This window comes from Aptenodytes forsteri, unplaced genomic scaffold, assembly GCF_000699145.1.
Source record: "Aptenodytes forsteri isolate BGI_AS27 unplaced genomic scaffold, ASM69914v1 Scaffold63, whole genome shotgun sequence".
Classification (NCBI taxonomy): Eukaryota; Metazoa; Chordata; class Aves; order Sphenisciformes; family Spheniscidae; genus Aptenodytes; species Aptenodytes forsteri.
The window spans coordinates 1268123-1288146 of record NW_008794709.1 but is presented as its reverse complement, the minus strand read 5'-3'; the positions used below and the strand labels follow the sequence as shown (position 1 = coordinate 1288146).

Genomic DNA, 20024 nt, shown 5'->3' with positions numbered 1-20024 from the left:
TTGCCTGTGGACAGGCTTTATGTATCTCCCCTGCCCTGTGACCTGCAGCCAGCCTGCCCTCTGCCCTGAGGTGGGTAGGAGTGTGCTGATGAGAGAGGCAGGATGCTGACCAGTAATAATACTGTGAATATCAAGAAGTTCCCTTAACACTGATTATTAGCAATGTGATGATAACAATACTGGATTACCAGATTTTTTGTATGATTAGATCATCCTATTCCAGCAGATGGGAAAAGCCAGGATGGAAGCAATTCAAGGAAAACAGATAAGGACACTGCCATGCATTCTTGAAAAGCAGTGAACCAAAATATCAGCTTTAATACTCCTGTATCTAATTGCTAATGAGCACTTTCAATAGAGTTGGGGGGTTGAGAGAGTCAAAAAAGACTTGAGTGCTTTAGAAAGCCTCTCTTGTAGGATGCGTGGCAGATCAGCCATAGTCTAAAGACACATGTTATCTCAAGGTATGGGAGAGACTTTGTGAAAGACATGCAAAGAAACCATGTCTTCCCAGTTCAAGGGAGTGCGAAGTCCTCAGCAAAGTCTGGTGTAGTATATAGCTATACAGAAATGTATAGATACATTTTCTCTAAAGGGCTCTTGTGCTTACTAAATAATATGTTGACTGAGGAAGTCTGTGTGGTCTCTTATGACCACCATTATGATTCCTTGGTGAAAAAGAAGTGCAAGGACCGGCATTGAAGCACCTGTCTCAGTCCCAGGGGACAGTCCCGCAGTCTCTGGGAGACATGCGGCTCTGCTGTGCATCAACCATCAGTGCTGGCCCTCCTCCTCACCTGGGGCTCCTGACAGGCCATGCCTTTATCATTGCCCCAGGAGAACCTCCAAGCTCAGATCCAGAGCCTGTCTGAGTCCTTGCTTCACAGTCATAGCCCAGATATGCCCAGCTCCTCTCACCCTGATAGCCACTGAAAGCTAAATCCAGGTCCTCCTGCCTCCTGCTCTAACCTGAATAACCAGGGGACCAGTGCTTCCCAGCAGGTCCAACACAGCCAGAGAGACAGGCAGAAGGCAGAAGTCTGTCTTTTCCCTCTGCCGGTTAACTTTCAGAGTCCTGTTTTGAGTCCTGTTTTCTCCTTTTTGTCTTATGGTCACTTAGACGCACTTCTTGAGCAGCTGTGAAGATGTGCAGGCACCAGAGGGATAAAATGGAGGAGGAGTTTGGGAGAAGCTGAGCAGGCAGAAAAAAAAAGAAAACCATACCCACTTAAAGATTTACTTAGCACAGAAGGTCTGCATTTCAGAGTAGAAGTTAATGGAGTTGCAAGGGTTTTAGCAGCCAAGAACATGGCCTCCAGCATCCATTTCCTATCCCCAAGTCACATGTGGTTATGAGCTGGAAGTTCTGCATCTTAATTCACTATTTTTGCTCCTTGCTTCATAGTAGGTATCACATTTTGGAGTAGTCCACTCTGGCTTGGTTAGAGGAGGAGGTCTTCTAATTAGTTGCTGTAATTGCTGTGTAAAGACTGCCCAGAAATAGTCTATGATGCAGCGGCCTATACATGTGGCTGGAATTCGCGTGATGTGGGATCTCCTGCCTTTGCTAGGATGTATTTTGCCATCTTGGGCAAAAAGCTCCATTTTTGCTTGGATCTACATGTGCTGAGCCATGATACAGGATACACACCAGTGAAGCACTACATTCATGTGAAGTGTTTCTATGACAGCCACAAAGATGTTAATTTGTCTCATGGCTGAGCTAATGTTCAGGTGTGTAGTGGGCCAGATCCCGCTATAAGATACAGTCTCTGCAGCCTCACCCTTACAACTGGTCTGGTGTAAGTCAAGGCACTATTCTCCCAGCATGGGAAACAGGTGACAGTGTGAAGTCTGCTCTGGAGTCTCTCTACCAGTTGGCAGATGTATTAATAAAGTCATAGCAATTTTCTGGGACTAACCGGAGGTTTAGATGTTCCAAGCTATATTTGAACAGGATCTAAATAAACAGTTCTGAGCCAAATTGGTTCCTGGTGCAACTCTAATAAGGCTGAAGGAACTACACCTGGGATGATTTTGGTCCCACACAATATGTCAATGGTCAATCTCTCAATATGCCTGGCTATAAGCTTCTTTAAAGATGACGTTCTCTTTATAGTACTAAATTCTGATCTGCCAAATGTGGCAGCCAATGAGCTCTTCCAAACTAAATACTGTGAGGATTATGCATAAATACTGAAGTATCCTAATCAGCCTCTTGGTGAAAATTAATTGATCCATTACAGACAATAACTATTTGCTGAAGTTTTTATTCTGCATTTTTTACTTCTGTAAGTAGCATATGTGATTTCATTGGCTGGCTATTTTAAACCGTAGGGGACCATTGGTGGAACAGTACAAATCCCTCTGAAATCCAAAATTGCCAGCTGCAATTATAGTCTGCATCTAGCATCTTCTCTAAGGACTATAAATGCTTCACTACTTTAATTTTGCTTGGCATTTGCATCACTGTGTGACAATTACTGAGCAATGGCAAAGGATGGATTCAGTAATGAAGTCTGGACAGTAAAGAAATACTGTCCAAATTGAAATATTCTCTCTATTTCATCAGTCTGTGCACACGGATACATTACATTTAGATACAACGCACTAGTAAGACAGGTACCTTCCTTTTTGCTGCTGAAATGTCTGTGGCTTTTTGCGTATTAGAGATGAGGAAAGTTGTTTTCTCCTCATATTTCTTGATTTTTTTTAACTACTCAAAAGGATGAGATACTAAGTTGTAAAAACTAGTAATTAAAAGGTCAGACTAGCAACTATATTATTCCAGATAAGGCTTGTGAATTTCTACCAATTTCAGTGATATTACACTGCTATAAAACGGGAATGAAACAGCAGTGGCTCAGCTATTTTTTGAGCTCATATATACACAGTTTTAATTATTTGAACTATTTGTGATTGTCCCTAAGTCCTAGCTATATTAGAAGACAAGATCAAGCATTATACGTCAGACTGAATAAGCAGAGATGCAACTGGGGAAACAAACAACGACATTGTGAGAATATGGGGCTTACACAGGAAGGGTTCTGAGTATTGCCAAAATTAGTTTCCCTTGTTAAAAAGAGATATGCTGAAAAAACATTCTTTAATGGGGAAAAAACAGCTTTTGGAGAGGTGAGATATAAAATATTTATAATAAAAAACACCTGGGGCACAGTGAGTTGTGCAGAGTCAATGTTTGCAAATGACACTATTTACCTTCATCAGACAGAGCTGTAAAATTTCTGAGACCTAAGTAATTTAGGCAAATGGGCAACACAGTGGAAATGCTGTTCAATGTCATTGCAAGGTCAAGCAGTGCACAGTAAGATATGGTAAGAGACAAAAATTTCAACTCTTCACATGCTTCAAAAGGGTTCAAAATTAATCATGTAAGCACTGGGACCTTGCTATCATGTGCTGCTCTTTGGGACGCAGAGCTCCATGTGCAGCTGCAGTCTAACAAGGTATTAGGCTGAATTTATTCTGGACTGAAAGATCACAGTACCAGCAACAGTGCAGCACCATCTTGCATACTTTGGGCATCACTGCTGAGGCCCTTCAACAAGAATACTGAAGAATTAGACAGGTCTTGGAGTAGGCTAAGCATGATCCAGCACAAAGAATTTCAAAGACAGACTGGAAAGATGTGGTTAGTTTATTCCAAAGAGGCGATACATGAGGCCATGAAAAAAAGTAGATAAAATGCTGAAAGAGGTATTTACCAGGAGCTCCTATTCCTCCTGTCTCCACAACATGGTAGCGGTGTTCCCCCTTTATCCCCCCCACCAAAAAAAAAAGAAGAATAAAAAGAAAACCCGCAAGAAAACTCCCAACAACTGGCTGGTCTTCTCCTTGTGGTTTTCTCAGAGTCACACTGGAGGGCGACTAACAGCATTCACCAGCTCTGTATTCCACCAAGTTGATAACATAACAGTATTAAACTGATTACAGAAATCACGGCTGGAGCATAAGGAGGTTCTTAGACATTTCTACCTGACCTCAGTTTATTAATTCTTGACAGAAATCTTCCACATTTAATGGCCACCCCTCTATACCCCATGCAATACAGAACAGCTGGTGAATAACACCGTTAGGAAGAAGAAAGAGTCTAGACTGTCCAACCTGACCCAACAAAAGCAGGTACTGAAGGATGTAAGTATTTTGGATCAGGAAAAGACTCAGCTACTCACGGGAGATGCAGTCAGAAGAGAAAGTTATACCTCTGCCCTCTGGCCAAACTAACAGCCTATCAAATGGCACCTGCAGCTACAGTCCAAAATGTCATCAAAGCTGAACATTTCCCAATGGTGCACCAAAAGCAACCAAATCCACATAGTTCATGCTGATACTTAACACAGCCAAAGATCCCGTAGGATATGCCAGGAAAATGAGATGGGGCATTGTATGGGAAGTTATATTGGAGCAGAAATAATGTCCAGTCTTTTTTTCCCCCCATGGCTTTTTCTCTTGAACATTGTGAACAGATCTCAAATGTTTACAGACTAAGGATAAAAACTGCATCCCACCACATATTTCCAAAAGTAAGAGTTAGAAAAATGTTTGTCTCCTACCTTGTTAACTTTGTCCCAATCTGCTGCCTCAGTTCGAGCCTCTCTTCATCAGTCTGCATGGGGAGGATGTTCTTTTCCTCCAGCTCTCGCTTAGAAGGCCTGTTGCTTAGTTTGATTGCTAAAGAGTCCTTCCTGCAGACTTTCATTGCCAGGGAGCCTGTGGGAGAGAGGAGAGGCTCTGCCAAAGGAGGTGTCATCATTTCATTACAGCATGCAGCAGGCAAAGAAGTGCTAGCCAAGGGAGGATATTAGGCTCTCATTTACATTCGTATGGACTGTGGGAAAAGGGGTGTCAATTAACGTCACTTGCTCAATTAACCTCAACGCATACCATAATAAGGAAAAGCTGAATTTGGTAGGTATACAGGAAAAGAAATTAAAATATTGCTCCACAGAGAGGAGTGGAGAAGAAGGGCTTGTTTCAGAATTGCTAGTAGCATCTGTAGCTTTCTCTAGCACAATGTTTCTGAACCACGTAATGGAATGAATAATTCAACCTCAGAATCTGGGCATGCAGCACAGCTACGGCATGTGGAAAGAAAGAGGTATCTCTCTCTCTTGCAATGTAATATCAAGACATCCAAGCTAGCACTAGAAGGAATCAAAAGTCAATCAGAAGCAGCACAGATCTCTATGCACATTAACTGACACCGGTTCTCAGGCAGTGAGAGTAGCAAAGACACTGTGAAAACCAGTGGCCTTTCACAGCTCAAACTTGCTTTTCTAGGCTTGCATCCAAAGCAGTCTGAGCAGGGAAGACAGACACAAGCAGGCAGAGAGACACAAACCCATGAAAGGCTTTGGGCTTTGGCAGGAGACTGCGAGATAGTGCAGTTCTGCTCTGTTTCTTAGTTTAAGAGCAAAGATTGCTTAATTTCACTTGCAGGGTAAGGAAGGATTCTGAGGATATTAAATATGCCTGTTTCAGAATCTTCTTTGTGTGTGTTTTAAAAAGGCTGTTGTTTGATTGTACTGCTCCCTGTTCTCAGAAGAAAAGAAATCCAAGGGCCTGAAACTTCAGCTCGACCTGCAGGATGACAAGCAGTTGTCATACGCAAAGTACTGTATCTTGTCTTCATGGGAGAGTCCTGTGATGCCACACCAAGGCAGGAGATGGGTTTTCTCAGAGAGGTCAGGAAGGGGCCACAGGTCCCTCTCCAGACTGTAATTGCGATATGGCTATCAATTAACCTCTTCTCTTCTTATCTGAGCCCAATTCTCTGATCGTGACCCCTTTCAAAGTATGTGCAAACTTAATGATTCTGACATGATTTAATACTTACTATATATAAAAGCTCTGATTCTGTATCGGTGGCGCTTATTTCATCCTCCTGAAGTAACTCTATTGAGCTGATCTTGACTTAAGCCAAAGGCAGGGCTGCTTTACACCACGGACACTTGGGAAAGTGAATCCAAAAGTCAATTTGGAAGTGAACTAATATAAGCCAAAACCATTTGAATTCTGTCTGAGAGCTACCCAGACAGGGATTCATGTGGATTAGGGAAATCACTAAAGATTCATATTACTTGTTATTTTGGATTGATTTAGCAAGCATCCCCATGTAGTCAAGCCCTGAGAGATGCAAAAGCCATGGTCAAGAAAGAAAATTCACAGGCCTTCTGTTTTCCTTGTGTATTGAGAGTCCAGAGTAAAAATTAAATAAATGAGAAAGGAAAAATGGAATGACTCTTACTTGTAAATAATGAGTTATCCTCATCTTCATCTTCATCTTCCTCCTCTTCCTGTCTTGTGTAGAGGCAGGAAGAATCTTCATAGTCGGTTTCATGAGGCACATTTTCTTTATTGTCATCGCATTCGATCACAACAGTTGGCACTTGTCTCATGTCTGGAAGGCCCCCAGGTCCTGTTTTTGTAACACTGTCACCTGTGTGTAAACCAGAGCTGTTGGGAAAGAAAAACAAATAAACTAAAGGAAACAGCTCAATGGAAGACTGAGTTGCTTCTCTCACTGTATTTAGGAAAGTAGTGGTCTTTCATCCCTTTTTGAGAAGAAGCGAGGACAGAAAGACCTTCATGACCAGCAAGACATCTAATGGGTTTAAACTGAGTACACATTAGATCTAAGGTACAACACTTGTTAGGGAGAGGTAGGACAGCACGCAGGCAGAAATACTGGCAGCCAGGACTGAGAACTAAAGATCTGTGGCAAATACAGTCTCAAGGCTTAGTGAGAATTGCACCAGCTACTCAGAGTGATAAGCATGTCTTCAGCCTGGTGTCTGTGTGACCTCTCCACTGGCGTGCAGGCAGTAAGGACAGAACGTCTCACCTGCATGCAAAAGGTGCAGTAAGAGAGCAGGAGGAAGGAAAGGTATAGATTGTAGAGGAGGATTGTAGAAAGGCAGAGAGAAACCATGACTTGCACTCCTTGGGCAAGAAGATGTTGATTGACTTGAGGGGAAGGCAAGGGCATAACTCTCTGAAGCGCACGGGACTGAGCATGTGAAACTGGGCTTGGAGAAAAGAGACTTTGGGAGCTGGTGAGAGTAACAAGAGAGAGAGCTAAAACCTGGGAGGTTTGTTTATGGCACAGTTATATGTTGTGGGAGCTGCAGTGATGATATCCCTTCTCCTGCCCCGGCTCCTCACTCCAGCCAGGTGCTGGAGATCAATCTGAATTTGAGCTAACATCGTATTTCTTTTGTCACATAAAGTGCGACTGATCATTTCCTGCAGCTTACTAGGTTAAGACCTGTGGTCAGTACTCCTACCACCTAGCTCTGTTTATGTGTTGATTTCAAAGCCCTTTACCAAGGAACATATCAACACAAGTAGGGAAAGAGGAACATGAGGAGGTGAAGATCAAAGTCAAACAAAAGGTGAAAGGAAAGGTCAGGAACAGAACCAGGTTTCCCAACCCATTTCTATCTAATAGCTCATGTTGCTTTTCCAACGTGAAATGAGAATGAGAGACTGGCAGGCAAAAATGATGGCTGCTCAGGTTTATTTGTGAGTCAGCAGAAACTGCCCTCTCTCTTAAGTCCCAGCTGAGGCAAGAGCTATATGAAAGGTGGGGAACATTTGCCTGTTGGACACCCTCTTCATGTCAAACTCCCATTTTACTTTCCAGAAGAACATAGGTGCGAAATCAGATGTGCTGGCCAAGTTGCCCTTGAGGCACACAAATTTGGGTCTGACCTTACCAAGTGCTAGGTAGCCTCAATTCCCTTGAATATTTTAGCCTGCTCAGAATACCAGAGGCATTCTGCATCTTGAAAAACTGTTGTATTCTTCTCTTTAAATGATTTTCTACTGAGTCAACTTGAAACATTTCTCTTTCTTCTAACCCTGAAGTTAACATGGACTCTTAAATGGCTGCCAGATAACACCCCAGAAAGACTTTTAAAAATGTACTTCTAGGTATATAATGCTAGTCCACAATGTGCTTAGGGATTACGGAGAAGAAAAAGCTTCAGATCCTGTGAGCAAACCATACCATGCTGTTATCACCACCTTCGGCTTCAGGGAAATAATTTTGTTAATTGCATCATTTACTATTGCACACTAACCAAAAGTGAGATGCATAGCTTTACTGGATGCCTTGAAGAGAGGAACTCCATTTTCTTAGTGATAGTCCATGTTTTGTACCACAAAGTAAGAAAGATTCATGAAGAACTGTCTTGTGAATTTTTGTATTAGGCTTCAATGAATTTGACCCAAAAAATTTTATTCCAGAAGTAGTTTTAAAATTCATCAGCTGAATTTCCCTAATGACACATAAATGCACTACATTCTTTAAAAACTTTCAACTAACTTCCAATTTATTGATATGCTTTAATAATTTTAATTTTATGAACTTCATTTTTAAAATCTGTTTTCTCTGTAACCTATTTTTTGTGTAACTCTTTTTGAGAGGAAAGGTAGGAAATTCAAAAGCCTGGAATTAAATTTCCAAGAGAAACTAAAATGCTGTGAAATTCTGTTAACATTGCTAAAAAAAAAAAGCAAACAAACTTCCAATGGTGAACACAACCACTGGATCATTCAGTTAATTTTAAAACAATACATACACAGAGAGTAAGTACAAGTTCACTAAGTCCCTTCTGGAAGTACAAATGAAAGGAGCAAAAAGTAGTTCAGCATCCAGGACCATCTGGTGCTTCCCCGTTCTGTGAAGGATGTATGCAGGTTACAGATGCATCCTTATGGGCGTGCACATAGGGTAGCAGATATCAAAGTGGCTCACGCCAATTTAGGTTACCAAGCAGGTATCGGATGGCAACAAGATTTACAAATTACCACAGAGGATCTTTATTTGAACTAGTGATCTAGAAATAGGCGGCTTCTCATCTCATTGTAATTTTTCTGAATCATCCACTTTCTTGATAATACTACTTTCTATTTTAAGCCCCTCATTTTTCCTGGTGTTTTGTGTTCTTGATTAAAATCAGCCTCTTCCACAGCATTTTGACTAAGTCAGCTGTCTAAGCAAAGCACTTATGAAATACATGCAGTACTGCAGTACACTTAAGAAAGACGAATCAAGGTCACTGGATATTTCCATTGTGTATAAATTCCTCTAGGTCATTAGCAAAAACCCCACATGGCCAGGTGGTCTACACCACAAAATTTTTTAGCATTATTTGCCAAAAAGCACACTATTGTTTCAAACAGTCCATTTTAAATCAACTTCGTGATTTGCAACAAAATTAGAGAACAAAGCTACAGCTAAGCAAGCACTTGTTTTAAGAAGATAAATGTATCTTAACACATAGATTTGAATAATACATAGCTGACTAGTCCAAGCGCTTGCAATTATCGTTGCATCATCTTTACGTGACCAAAACAGCAAAAAAGTTACACCAATATAGCTTACAATGTTTCTAGTGAGAAAATACTTTAATGAAAAATCAGAATTTAAGCATATGCGTGACTCATGGTACAGACAAAATCAAAAAAGAAAAAAGTGAAATCCCTCCTGTAAAATCTAGTGGGGAAAAAAACGCATGCTTCTCATCTGTCATCCCAGGCTCTTTGATTTTGGAATAAAGAGTTACATTTTTATCAGCATGTTTTCAGATCCACACTACACTGTTCTGTACTTACCAGTTAAAACAAAATCTGAAAAAACTTCAAACCATTGTATATACATTTCTACAATACAGGCTTATGTGTGAGAGACAGAGAGAGAAGGCAGAGCTATAAATATTAAGCGTTTCTATCCTTAGGCACTGCTAAAGTTTAGACAAAAAGAAATTCTCTTGACAAGTTTTATGGAAAATAAATGTTTTCTGACTCAAATACGTTTTATAAGATTTACAAGACACTGGCAGGGATGTCTCATGCATTTCATTTCATAAATCTACAGTCTGAAGCTGAACTGGGTGTCCCAGAGGAACTGGTCTCACACACTGTCTTTTTGGACACAGCGATTTTTCACTGCTCTGCCACAGATGCAATTCTAGCCCGGAGTGAGATATTGCTGCTTAACAGCTCTTTAGTACATACATTGAACAAACTGAGGCCTTGATTCAGCTGCTGGTGTACAAGAGCCCACAGAGTAATTGAAATGAATTGTCGTCTTACCAGACAGACTGAGAACTATATGGGCAAGGCAGAAAATAAGGCTATTTCAGATCAAGAAGCTGCCTCCCTAAGTCAAAATTAAAGATACATTCGAGTGGCACAAGAGGGTTTCTAAAGCTTCTTTTGATGCTGTTCGCGATGCACGGCTTTTGGGCACGGTCTTTCTTCTCAAATTCATTTCAGGCAGGAGAATGAAACCTTCTGTGGATTTTGGTGGCAGGGCTTATCCGATTTTCACCGACTCTTAAAATGCATTCTGAAATGGTAAAAAATGATGCCCAAATCTAGAGTTTTACTTATGCTTGACACATACCCTTTGGGCTGAAGGGGAAAGTTGTTAGCAGTAGGGCACAAATTGGCAACAGAGGTTGCAGAAAAAAACTTACGTGGAAATTACACTCTTCTCTGTTTCAGCTTAATCTGTCATAAAGCTGGTAATTTATCAGGGAAAATAGAGGCAAACTGGCAGCACAAACGACATGTCATAATAGGCATACTATGACAAGGGACAGATTGCCCTTCTGAGAATAGGTTATGAATAGATGTTATGAGGACCAGAAAATGTTTGCAATCAAAAGCGTTAAGTGTGCAAATGAACTTAATGTTCTATAATGTCTGTAATAAAACGGAATAAAAAAATCCAGGAATTAACTGCTATTTTAAGTCATAAGAACAACTGGGACTTGAATAGCTATTACACGCTTTTAATGTACCTCAAGACATTAACTTATTAATATGCACTAGATCTAGGTGAGGCAGTAACATGCAACCACTCCTGCAGAGGGGAAAATAGAGGCAGAGGAGCTCAGTAGCTTTCTCAAGGTCAAAGACAGCAAAATAACTTCTGGCTTCCAGGCCGGTACAGAGGGACAGCTCATTTTTCTCTGGCAAGCTTCTGGCTCACTGGCAAAGCACTGATTTCAACTATCAGTCTTCAGATGTTGTTAGACTATCCAAATTCCAGAGACCTCATCTGTGAAAGCAAAAAATCCAGATTGCTAGAGGAAGGGGATGTTTTAGCCTTTCATTGTTTGCTCCTGTCCACACTCACAGTCCTGGTGGAGAGAAGAGTTGTGAGGTCTAAGAAAAGTTTACTGGGCAAAATGTGGAATTGATACAAACTGGTTATGGATTCAGTGAATACCAATGGAGTTTAACAGACAAGGAGCTTCCACTGCACTAGGAGCAAAGAAACTAGCCACAGGGAAGAAAAAAAAATTCTCCTAAAGGAAAAAAAAGACAAAATTTAGAGCAGAATACTGGTCTGCACTTGTCTACATGATCCTCCCCTATTAAAGACAAAATACTACTCTAAATAATCCCCCAAATTACCAGACTTGGCAGCATTATTACTGCAGCATCATGGCAATTATTCCATAATGTTGTAGGATTCTTTTGAGATAAAGACTGAGATCAGCAAAAATAAATGCAGCCAATGAGCTTAGCATTCCCCAGAAGGTGCCTCAGAGACTTGTCAGGCTCTCTCGTCTCCTCAAGATTATTGACCCAACAAGAGTGACCCAGTAGCATGTTATCCTGGAAGGAACAGTAAAGCTCAGGATCTTACTGCATATCCTATGCATGCAACAGATGTGAGCACACTACCAAATTTTAAATAGAGGAAAGCAGATCTAGGATCTGTGCAGTTTTAAAAAGCCATCAAGACTTCTGAGCTGAAGTGTCCAATGACAAATGCTGCGGTATGATTTCCGCTGGGTTTAATCCAGATTTTATGCAATTATGGGAAAAGAACTACTGTCAAAAATACTAGAAAACAGTGGCATTTGGTGCAAATAATCCTCTCCCAAGTTAAAAACATATAGTTTAAAAATCTGCACAAATTTTCAAGAAAAGTTAGCAAATTTACTTAGATCACAATGTGGCATGAAAAAGCAATTTAAGAATTTAACAGCAGGTGTCAGCTCCACAGACCTTTTTACCTGTAAATACTATGAAAATAACAATTGCTGTTGCAGAGGAAACAGTCATCACCTATTTTCTCTCCTGTGAATGCAAACGTTATTGATTTGTTCACAATGTGGCATGAAAAAGCAATTTAAGAATTTAACAGCAGGTGTCAGCTCCACAGACCTTTTTACCTGTAAATACTATGAAAATAACAATTGCTGTTGCAGAGGAAACAGTCATCACCTATTTTCTCTCCTGTGAATGCAAACGTTATTGATTTGTTTTGATGAGAAGAATATCTGAAGTACTCAATACTTTATTTCGTGATTGAAATAATAGTTAATCAACACAAAAAGGCTATGAAAAATCAACCGTCCGCAATATCGTGAACTAGGATTCATCTTCATTTAAAATGTGAAATATCAATGCCACAACCTTTTCTTATTTTCTTCTACAAAGGGAGGCAATTGCTTCATATCGGGAGATGAATCCTTGCTTATTCAGTTTTTAACAAGCAGCAGAGCTTCAGCTTCAAATTAATAGTTAAAACCAAACAGCATCACCTTCTTTAAATCAGTTAAACATATTTGTAGACATAAACATGATGGATGCCTAGAAATTGAAGCATTCATTGCTGTGGGGCAACAGATGCCACAATGAAGTCATACTCTGAGAGATGTCACTGGGCTCAGGATAACAAAGTGCCTTCTGCAGGCAGTGTGAGCCAGACAGTAAGACATCCAACCTATGCTGGGGACGGCATGGGCAGCACAGCCCCAAAGGAGCCTTTGGGAGACACCAGTTACCCTCTGCACTCGGTGCACCAAGCTTTGGGGTGATGAACATGCATCTGACCAGCCCTGCTGGCAATGTGAGAAGTAACTGGGTAGTCACTGGGCACAATGGGGAATGTGGATGCTTTTTCCAATCCTACTGGTACAGCCCTTTTACTGATGGGAAGAGGAACCTCCCTCACAGCCCTAACAGCAGAGATTTCCCCCATGTTGCAGAAGCATCAGCCCCCCCCCCCGATATAACCACAGAGGTCTCTCTGTCCTGGTACTAAAATAAGCTGGCAGTGTGGGACAGCCTCTGGTCCCCTGACTGTTTTTCATGCAGTAAGGAGAATCTGCCATCCCTAGTCGAATTCTTTTTAACTATGCACTATAATGAAGGTATCATTATCACAAAGAGGTATTGGGGCAAACCATTAGGCATTTTGTCTGTTAGACCAAATATTTTCACGTCCTGTCTAAGAGAAGAATGATCTGATGCTCCTAGAACAAGCTGGCTACAAAGCTGCCCTTGGTACTAAATAGAACATGTCATTTTTTGGACTACCTTCCCTATTTTGGGACTTGCTCAATTTTCCTCTACAAGACGAAATAAATTTTCCAAAGCTTGCTGATCTTGCAGTCTATGAGGACAGCTTGCATTTATACAATATGCTTCACTTACTCAGACTATTTGAAGCAGCATTCAGAGATACCCACAAGTGACAGTAATAGAAAACAGCCCCAAGGTGGGTAAGGCTTTTCTGATCAAATGTACAACCTTCCTCCAGATGCAAATGGCTAAGAAGATAGCTGTCGCGGAATGGGTTAAATACTTATTTTAAGATCAAACATATAATTTAATTTAAATTAATTGAAATAGTATATTAAAACTCCTCCGAGTGACTTGTAGGAAGTCCCCATAGGTTGTTTCGAGCTAACTGGTAATACCAATCAGATGCCCTGGTTGAGTGGCACATTTGGTTTTTAGTGCTCTTTTTTGAATCTTCCACTTCCTCTCCTTTTTTTTTGGCAATCCTCCACATAACCAGAGCTTTGCAGTTATGCACTCTGCAGTATATATTGCAAGCCAGGCATGTCCCATTCACGTCTTCTCCACTGGCTGTATCATCTAGCTCCTTGAACAGGACAACGGGGTTCAGGAAATGTGGTCTTTTTCTCCTTTCTGCCACAAACTTGTCAAACAAGCCTGGAAAGGCGCTTTCCCCATCTCTGTTTCTCCAGCAATGACTGTCCTGAAGTCGTTAGACCCCCAGAGGAAAGGCCTCATTCAAGTACTGTCAACATAACTCAAGTGGTGATATTGATACTGAGGTTAGCAGGAAACAGTGCACATCAATATATAATTTAAAAAGTTGATCCATTACCTTTCTAGCCTTTGCATGGTCATGGCTAGCGTTTTGTTCAGTTCCTCTATCATCCGGCACCCTGAAGGGTGAATGGGCAACGTGCTGGACCCAGAAGGCAGGTGCTGGCTGTGGCTGCCGTACTGGAGCTGGTGCTGGTGAGCTGCTAACTGGGATGGCAGGACAGTGTGATGGTGCTGGGTCAAAGGCTGCTGGGAGCTCTTCTGCGTGGAATAGGATGAGAGAGAGAGGTCTGGCCCCCCTAAAGGCATGCAAATCATGACTTTCTTTGGAGGTAGTGGAGGTGACAGTTTAACTGGCATACAAGGCAGTTTCACAGGAGCGCCAGGATCTAAAACAGAAGAAAGAGAGGCCCTGGTGTTAATTTTCACATCTGTGAGATGGAGATCAGAGTATCTGCCTGGGCGAGCAGGTACTGAGGTTGCTAGTCAACATGGGAGTGTGCACCCCTTCCCTGCTGTGACAGACAACTCTGCATAGCGTGCGCTCAGCACAGTCTTCGGAAAAAATACTGTTGTTTTGCAGCACTTCCGAGTCTCACAAAAAACATCCCAGGGCTGTGCATGCCCCTTAATAAACACGCAATTTAATTTATTTTAAAGGCTCGTAGCACACTGATGCTTTAAAGCCCTAATCCTGCAAAACAGCCCTGTGAGGTAAGCGCGATGTCTCCCGCTCAACAGGCATGAAAATAGGGGGAGAGAAATTCAGTGTCTGAAGTTACAGGATGACTCGCCACCATCACTGCTGGAGCAAAAGCTCAGGGACTCCTGATCCTTCTCAGCCACTGCAGTACAATTACTACAAGCCACATTTCTTACAGCTTTGTAATGTGCAAAACATCTGGTGTTAAAAGTTACATTACAGGGCAAGAGAGAAAAGAAATAGGGTTTGAATACTAAACAGGAGTGGTCTGGAAAAATGAAGGGTATAGGAGGAGAAAATGATAAAGGGCAGAAGATTGTTAGGATTAATGTATTCTTTTACAGAAGACTTGGCAGGCACTTTTCTCTGGACTCACGCACTGAATTTTAACCTTTTTAGCTCTAGGCATGTTCCTTGAATCACACAGTTGACCTGCCAGGCAAAGACTCCCCCCGTGACTTCCATGGAAATCAATGAAAGGTCCACAAGCAAATCTCTCTGCCTGGACTCAACTGCAGGATGGAGATTTTTGGAGTTGCACCATGAAAAGTTTTCAGAAGGGAAAAGAAGTTAATGAGAGGGCTTGTAGTTCCCAAAATGGGTGTGGGAAATGGCCACCACATATGCTAAGAGCAAAAACGAGAGCAAATATATATGCTGTGAGCTGCAACTGTGAGTTTGTGTTTAGGAGGAAGGCCAGGCCCTTTCCAGCCTGGAATACAACAGACATTTGGTTCTGCAATGCAGCTCTGCAGGCAAGGTCTGCACACTCTTTGGCCTCTTGTTGCTTCAGTTCACTCTTCTTGCTGTAACATGGTAAAGGAACTGAAGGGCTAGAATCTTCTTTTGACCTGAGAAAGCTTGTGAGATGTTGCCCTCCAGGTTTCAAAGGTCATCACCCTCCTGAGCTATATCAGATTTCTAAAGTCCTTTTCCAGATGGCTCTTTTTAGCATTAACTATCCTTCTTCTTGCCCCCTTTATTCCTTCCTCCCTCCTGGCCTATTCTGGGTATTGCCTGTATTAGTATCCATATCTACTAGCCAGGGTGCACAAGGTTGATATGAGGACTTCCAAGCACTAACACTTCTTGAAAATGATTAAGGGCAGTAATGTGGGAAAAGACCATCCATGGAGCCAAACTCAGATATGACATTAGACTTTTTTTAGTGCTAGTTGTAGCTTCATTGCATCCACAGTATCCACTTGATACTAGTGTTTTTACTATGCTAGGAACAACACACTGACAGCAAGTCTTCCCTTTCTTCAAAGGGCTTATAGGCTGAAGACATGGGTGAGGCAAAGGGTGTGCAAAGATGAAATAGAGACACGGAGAGAAAGTGGTCTTTCCACGTTGCAGAGTGGCAGAGTTACAGAGAGTAGCACTCAAGTCTTTCAGCTTTCAATGCAATATCATATCTACTTGACATGTCTCTTGAAGGCAAAAATTCTTCTGATGGCTCCACCAAGGCTGAAATCTAACTCATGGGATTGCCAAACCACAGGGCACTGCCCTCTCCTATAAAGGAGATTGCTTTCTGTACAGTAGAAAAAAAAATCTTTCAGGATTTTCTATTCAAGCACAGGAAGGTCTCCAAGTTACTGTGGTTTTCTTACATACACATTATCTGTGTATATTTCCTCTTTGTATCCTGCATAAAAGAACACACCATCTTCAATAAAAGGTTAATAACAGAAAGAGTAAAGGGTAAATTGTATACAGCCCTGAGAATAAGGATCCTATGAGATTTGTAGTAACAAAGTGTTTTCATACATTTGTGCTCCAGGCAATTTCACTTCTAGAGCTGGTCCTGAATTACAAAGACAACACTGAGATCTGCACTTCCATGTTGAAAAGTGCAGGTTTGACTGTTGCTTTTAGATCCTTTTCTCCTGTATCTCAATTAAGGTCTTCATCTGACAGTGCCTGTGCCCGGATTCCCCACCACTCTGTGTATGATGCAGGGGAGTCATCCTTAATGGTGAATTCAAAGAGATCCCAATTGCAGGCATCTCTTGCTTCTGACAAAAGAATAACTGGAAGTATCAACTGGGTTTGCTGCCTTCTGTGATCCTGAAGATTGGAGCAATATTGTATGGTGGGAGTGAGTACAACGTGCCAAATGGTTCAGCTATAAAGCAAACAGGAATCCTTCCAACTTTCTTGTAAAATATAGTGAAAATTTCTTTTCCTTTCTAACGCAAGCATTTGTCTAGTAGAGTTGTGACAGAGGCACTGCAGCTTTGGAGTTGCACGGGCGAACAACTGTTATTGTTTTATTATTATCTTAATATCTTATATTAATTATTATACTTAATTATCCCGAGTAACCACATACTCCATCATGAATCAGATGTGCATACTCTGGTTTCCACTCTTCACAACAAAGGTATGGACCTTTAGTTTCCACTTAAATTTAAAGAAATCCTTCACATCAACATGTTTTCAGTGGTACCAGTGCTGGGTGACTCCACTGGACACCTGCCAAAAATCTTGTCCATTATTTTTAATGTAAGGCTTTATTCAGACCGACTGTGTTTCACCCAAGTTCTTGAGCCTGTCTGAATATGGCCCTAATACCTAAATAGAGCCTTGAAAATGAACTAGAGGCATTAAATCTACTTGTCTGCCCTTCACCTTTGGGAGAATTCTACTTGTCTGTTAAAAAAAAATGGCTAAAAGGAGAATGACTGCAATGGGAGGAGTTCGATCCATTCGCTCGGAAACGTATCAGTAGATCTTCACCGACATCAGTAACGGAGACCTTGTACTGCAAGTTTTACTGCGTGGTCAGATCAGTGAGCGTGCTGAACAAATGGGGCCTTGCTTAAATCCATGGGCTCCAGGCACGCTGTTGGAAACTGTGCTACCATCATCTGGAGTAAACGAAAGAACAACTTGTCCCTGCGTGTAAGAGCGAGATCACTGCGTTTTACAGTTCTTTCCTCTGTTTGTTTTAATTTCACAATGTACGTGATGTATGAACCAGGGGTGGAAACAGTTATTGTCTCCAGCATGGAACATCCATCAGACATGGACACCTATAGATGAATAAGAAGCTGGACAGTGGAAATACAAACAAGGAATCTGTGGTAAGTGTCTTCTCAGTGGAACATTACCAGAGTCTTAAATCATTGCACAAAGCACTCATGTGACAGAAGAGAAGCAAACTGTGTCAAGCCAGGTGTGCAAGTCCGATTAATCTCTTTTGGCTGAGGTTCTTCATGCTCAAGAGAATAATGAGCAATTTTGCAAGATGTTGGCTCCCAGCAGGGTTGTGACCACTCAGCACTGTGCACGGTTAAGTAATAACTGTGCCAGAATTGATGAAAGAGATGTTACACATAGAAACCTTCCCACCGCTGATGACAATAAGTTACTTAAAAGATAGTTGTGGATGCCACAATATTTGCTGCACATCAGACCTATGACAAACAGGTCAGCCCTTACCCCTTCCATATAGATCATTTTGCTAATACCTATAGTTGCTGCATTTCCTCTTGGGTTTTTCAGGAGATAGATAAATATACTTTTATTCGCTGCACAGAAGGTCTGCCCATGTACTGTTCTTCTGATGTGTTTGTGGTACACTGAAGCTGTACGCTAACTACACCAAATCTGATGCTTCCCAGCCACTGAACATGGCTAGAGAGTTGGTCAGGACATGGTGCAGATACACCTGTTGCAGAGAGAGTGCTAGGGAGTTCTGGATGTATGGCAGCAAATATTGCTCCAGCAGGGCTGCTAGAAAAGCTCATTAAAATCCTCAAATCCTCCCCCAGCACAACTACTGCATGGCGTAAGAGGGCATGCCTGGGAATCCTGGGCTTGTGGCAGACCTGGCTGTGTTTGCTATCCTGCCAGCAGGACAAAAGCTCTTTCTTGACTCCTTCTGATGCCAAACAGGAGCCAGCATGGTACCCGGACAGCAAGGAAGGCCAACAGCCTCCTGGGTTGTATGAGTAGAAGCACAGCCAGGAGATCAAGGGATTATTCCCCTTCTATTCAGCACTCCTTGGACTGTATCCACATTACTGCATCAAGCTTTGGGCCCCCCAGGAAAGACATCAAAAACCTAGAATGAGTTGAGCAGAGAGCCACCACGATGGTTGAGGGCTGGAGCACCTGACCTGTGAGGAGAAGCTGAGGGAGCGAGGCTTGTTCAGCTTGGAGAAAAGATAGCTTGCGGGGGGGAACCTAATAGCAGCCCTCCAGTACCTATGAGGATGTTATCAATAAGGTGGAGCCACACTCTTCACAGTTGTGCATGGTGGGAGGAGGAGACAAGAGAGGTTCTGGACTGGACTATAAGGAAAACATTTTCCCCCATGAGAAGAGCCAAAATGTGGAACAGGTTTGCCCAGACACGTTGTGCAGTTGGCATCCTTTGAGGTTTTCAAGACCCGGCTGGACAAAGTCCTGAGCAACTTGGTCTGGTCCCATAGCTGGCCCTGCTTTGAGCAGGAGGTTGGACTAGAGACTTGCTGAGGTTCCTTCCCACCTGAATGACCTTATACTATGATCTTTGCTGTACTGTATACAAGTAATACAACTTGTCATAAAGTTAACGAGTTACTCTTTAAATTTCATCCAAGTAATTAATTCTGTAATGTGCAAAAAAAATGTGCAAAACCCAGCATGGCCTGTTGAGGGAGCTCCATAGTGGAAATGAGGTGATGTGCCTGATATTTGCTGGTAGCATTTGGACCAGTAGCTTTTACTTTCTCAGGTATTCTCTCCGGGAATCACTTGTGTCTGAACAGTGAGAGTCTCTTTTCTTCTTTCAATGAGTTTTTTGAGCAGATTCGTAAAGACAAGTTAAAAACTGTTCTGAAAGATCTGCCATGCATCTCCTGCTGACTACAGCAAGATCTGCAGCCATGTCTTCAGGGAAGATTTGAGACTGAAATTCTTTGCTGTTCTTCTGCACCATGTATGCATCCAAGGTTCAAGTTGAATTTGGAGAACACAAGCAAAGCATGCTTAGCCTAAAGGTTGAAAAGTACAGCTCTGCATGAATTCCCATGCAGAGCCTTGAGGAGGGTTTCAAAGACGAGGTTTCCTGCTGCCTATATGTGCTAGGTACTCCCCTGCAGGTAGTGGCAGGCAGAGAAGTGTGGAGAGAGCAACTGCATCAGGGTCCAGTTTCCCATGAGAGCCTGGGATTGCTGGTGAAGGAGACCTGCTT

The 20024-nt window shown here is 42.0% G+C and overlaps 1 protein-coding gene across 1 annotated transcript in view; it reads right to left on the bottom strand.

Moving 5' to 3' along the window:
- PHACTR1 (phosphatase and actin regulator 1) overlaps window positions 1-20024 on the bottom strand; it is a 317997-nt gene that overhangs the window by 39033 nt on the left and 258940 nt on the right. Inside the window, exons 7-9 of the mRNA XM_019470600.1 lie at window positions 14192-14522; window positions 6269-6477; window positions 4575-4731 (exon numbers count right to left, since the gene is read on the bottom strand). Of these exons, the coding sequence (XP_019326145.1) occupies window positions 4575-4731; window positions 6269-6477; window positions 14192-14522 (697 nt within the window). The remainder of the gene's footprint in view (window positions 1-4574; window positions 4732-6268; window positions 6478-14191; window positions 14523-20024) is intronic.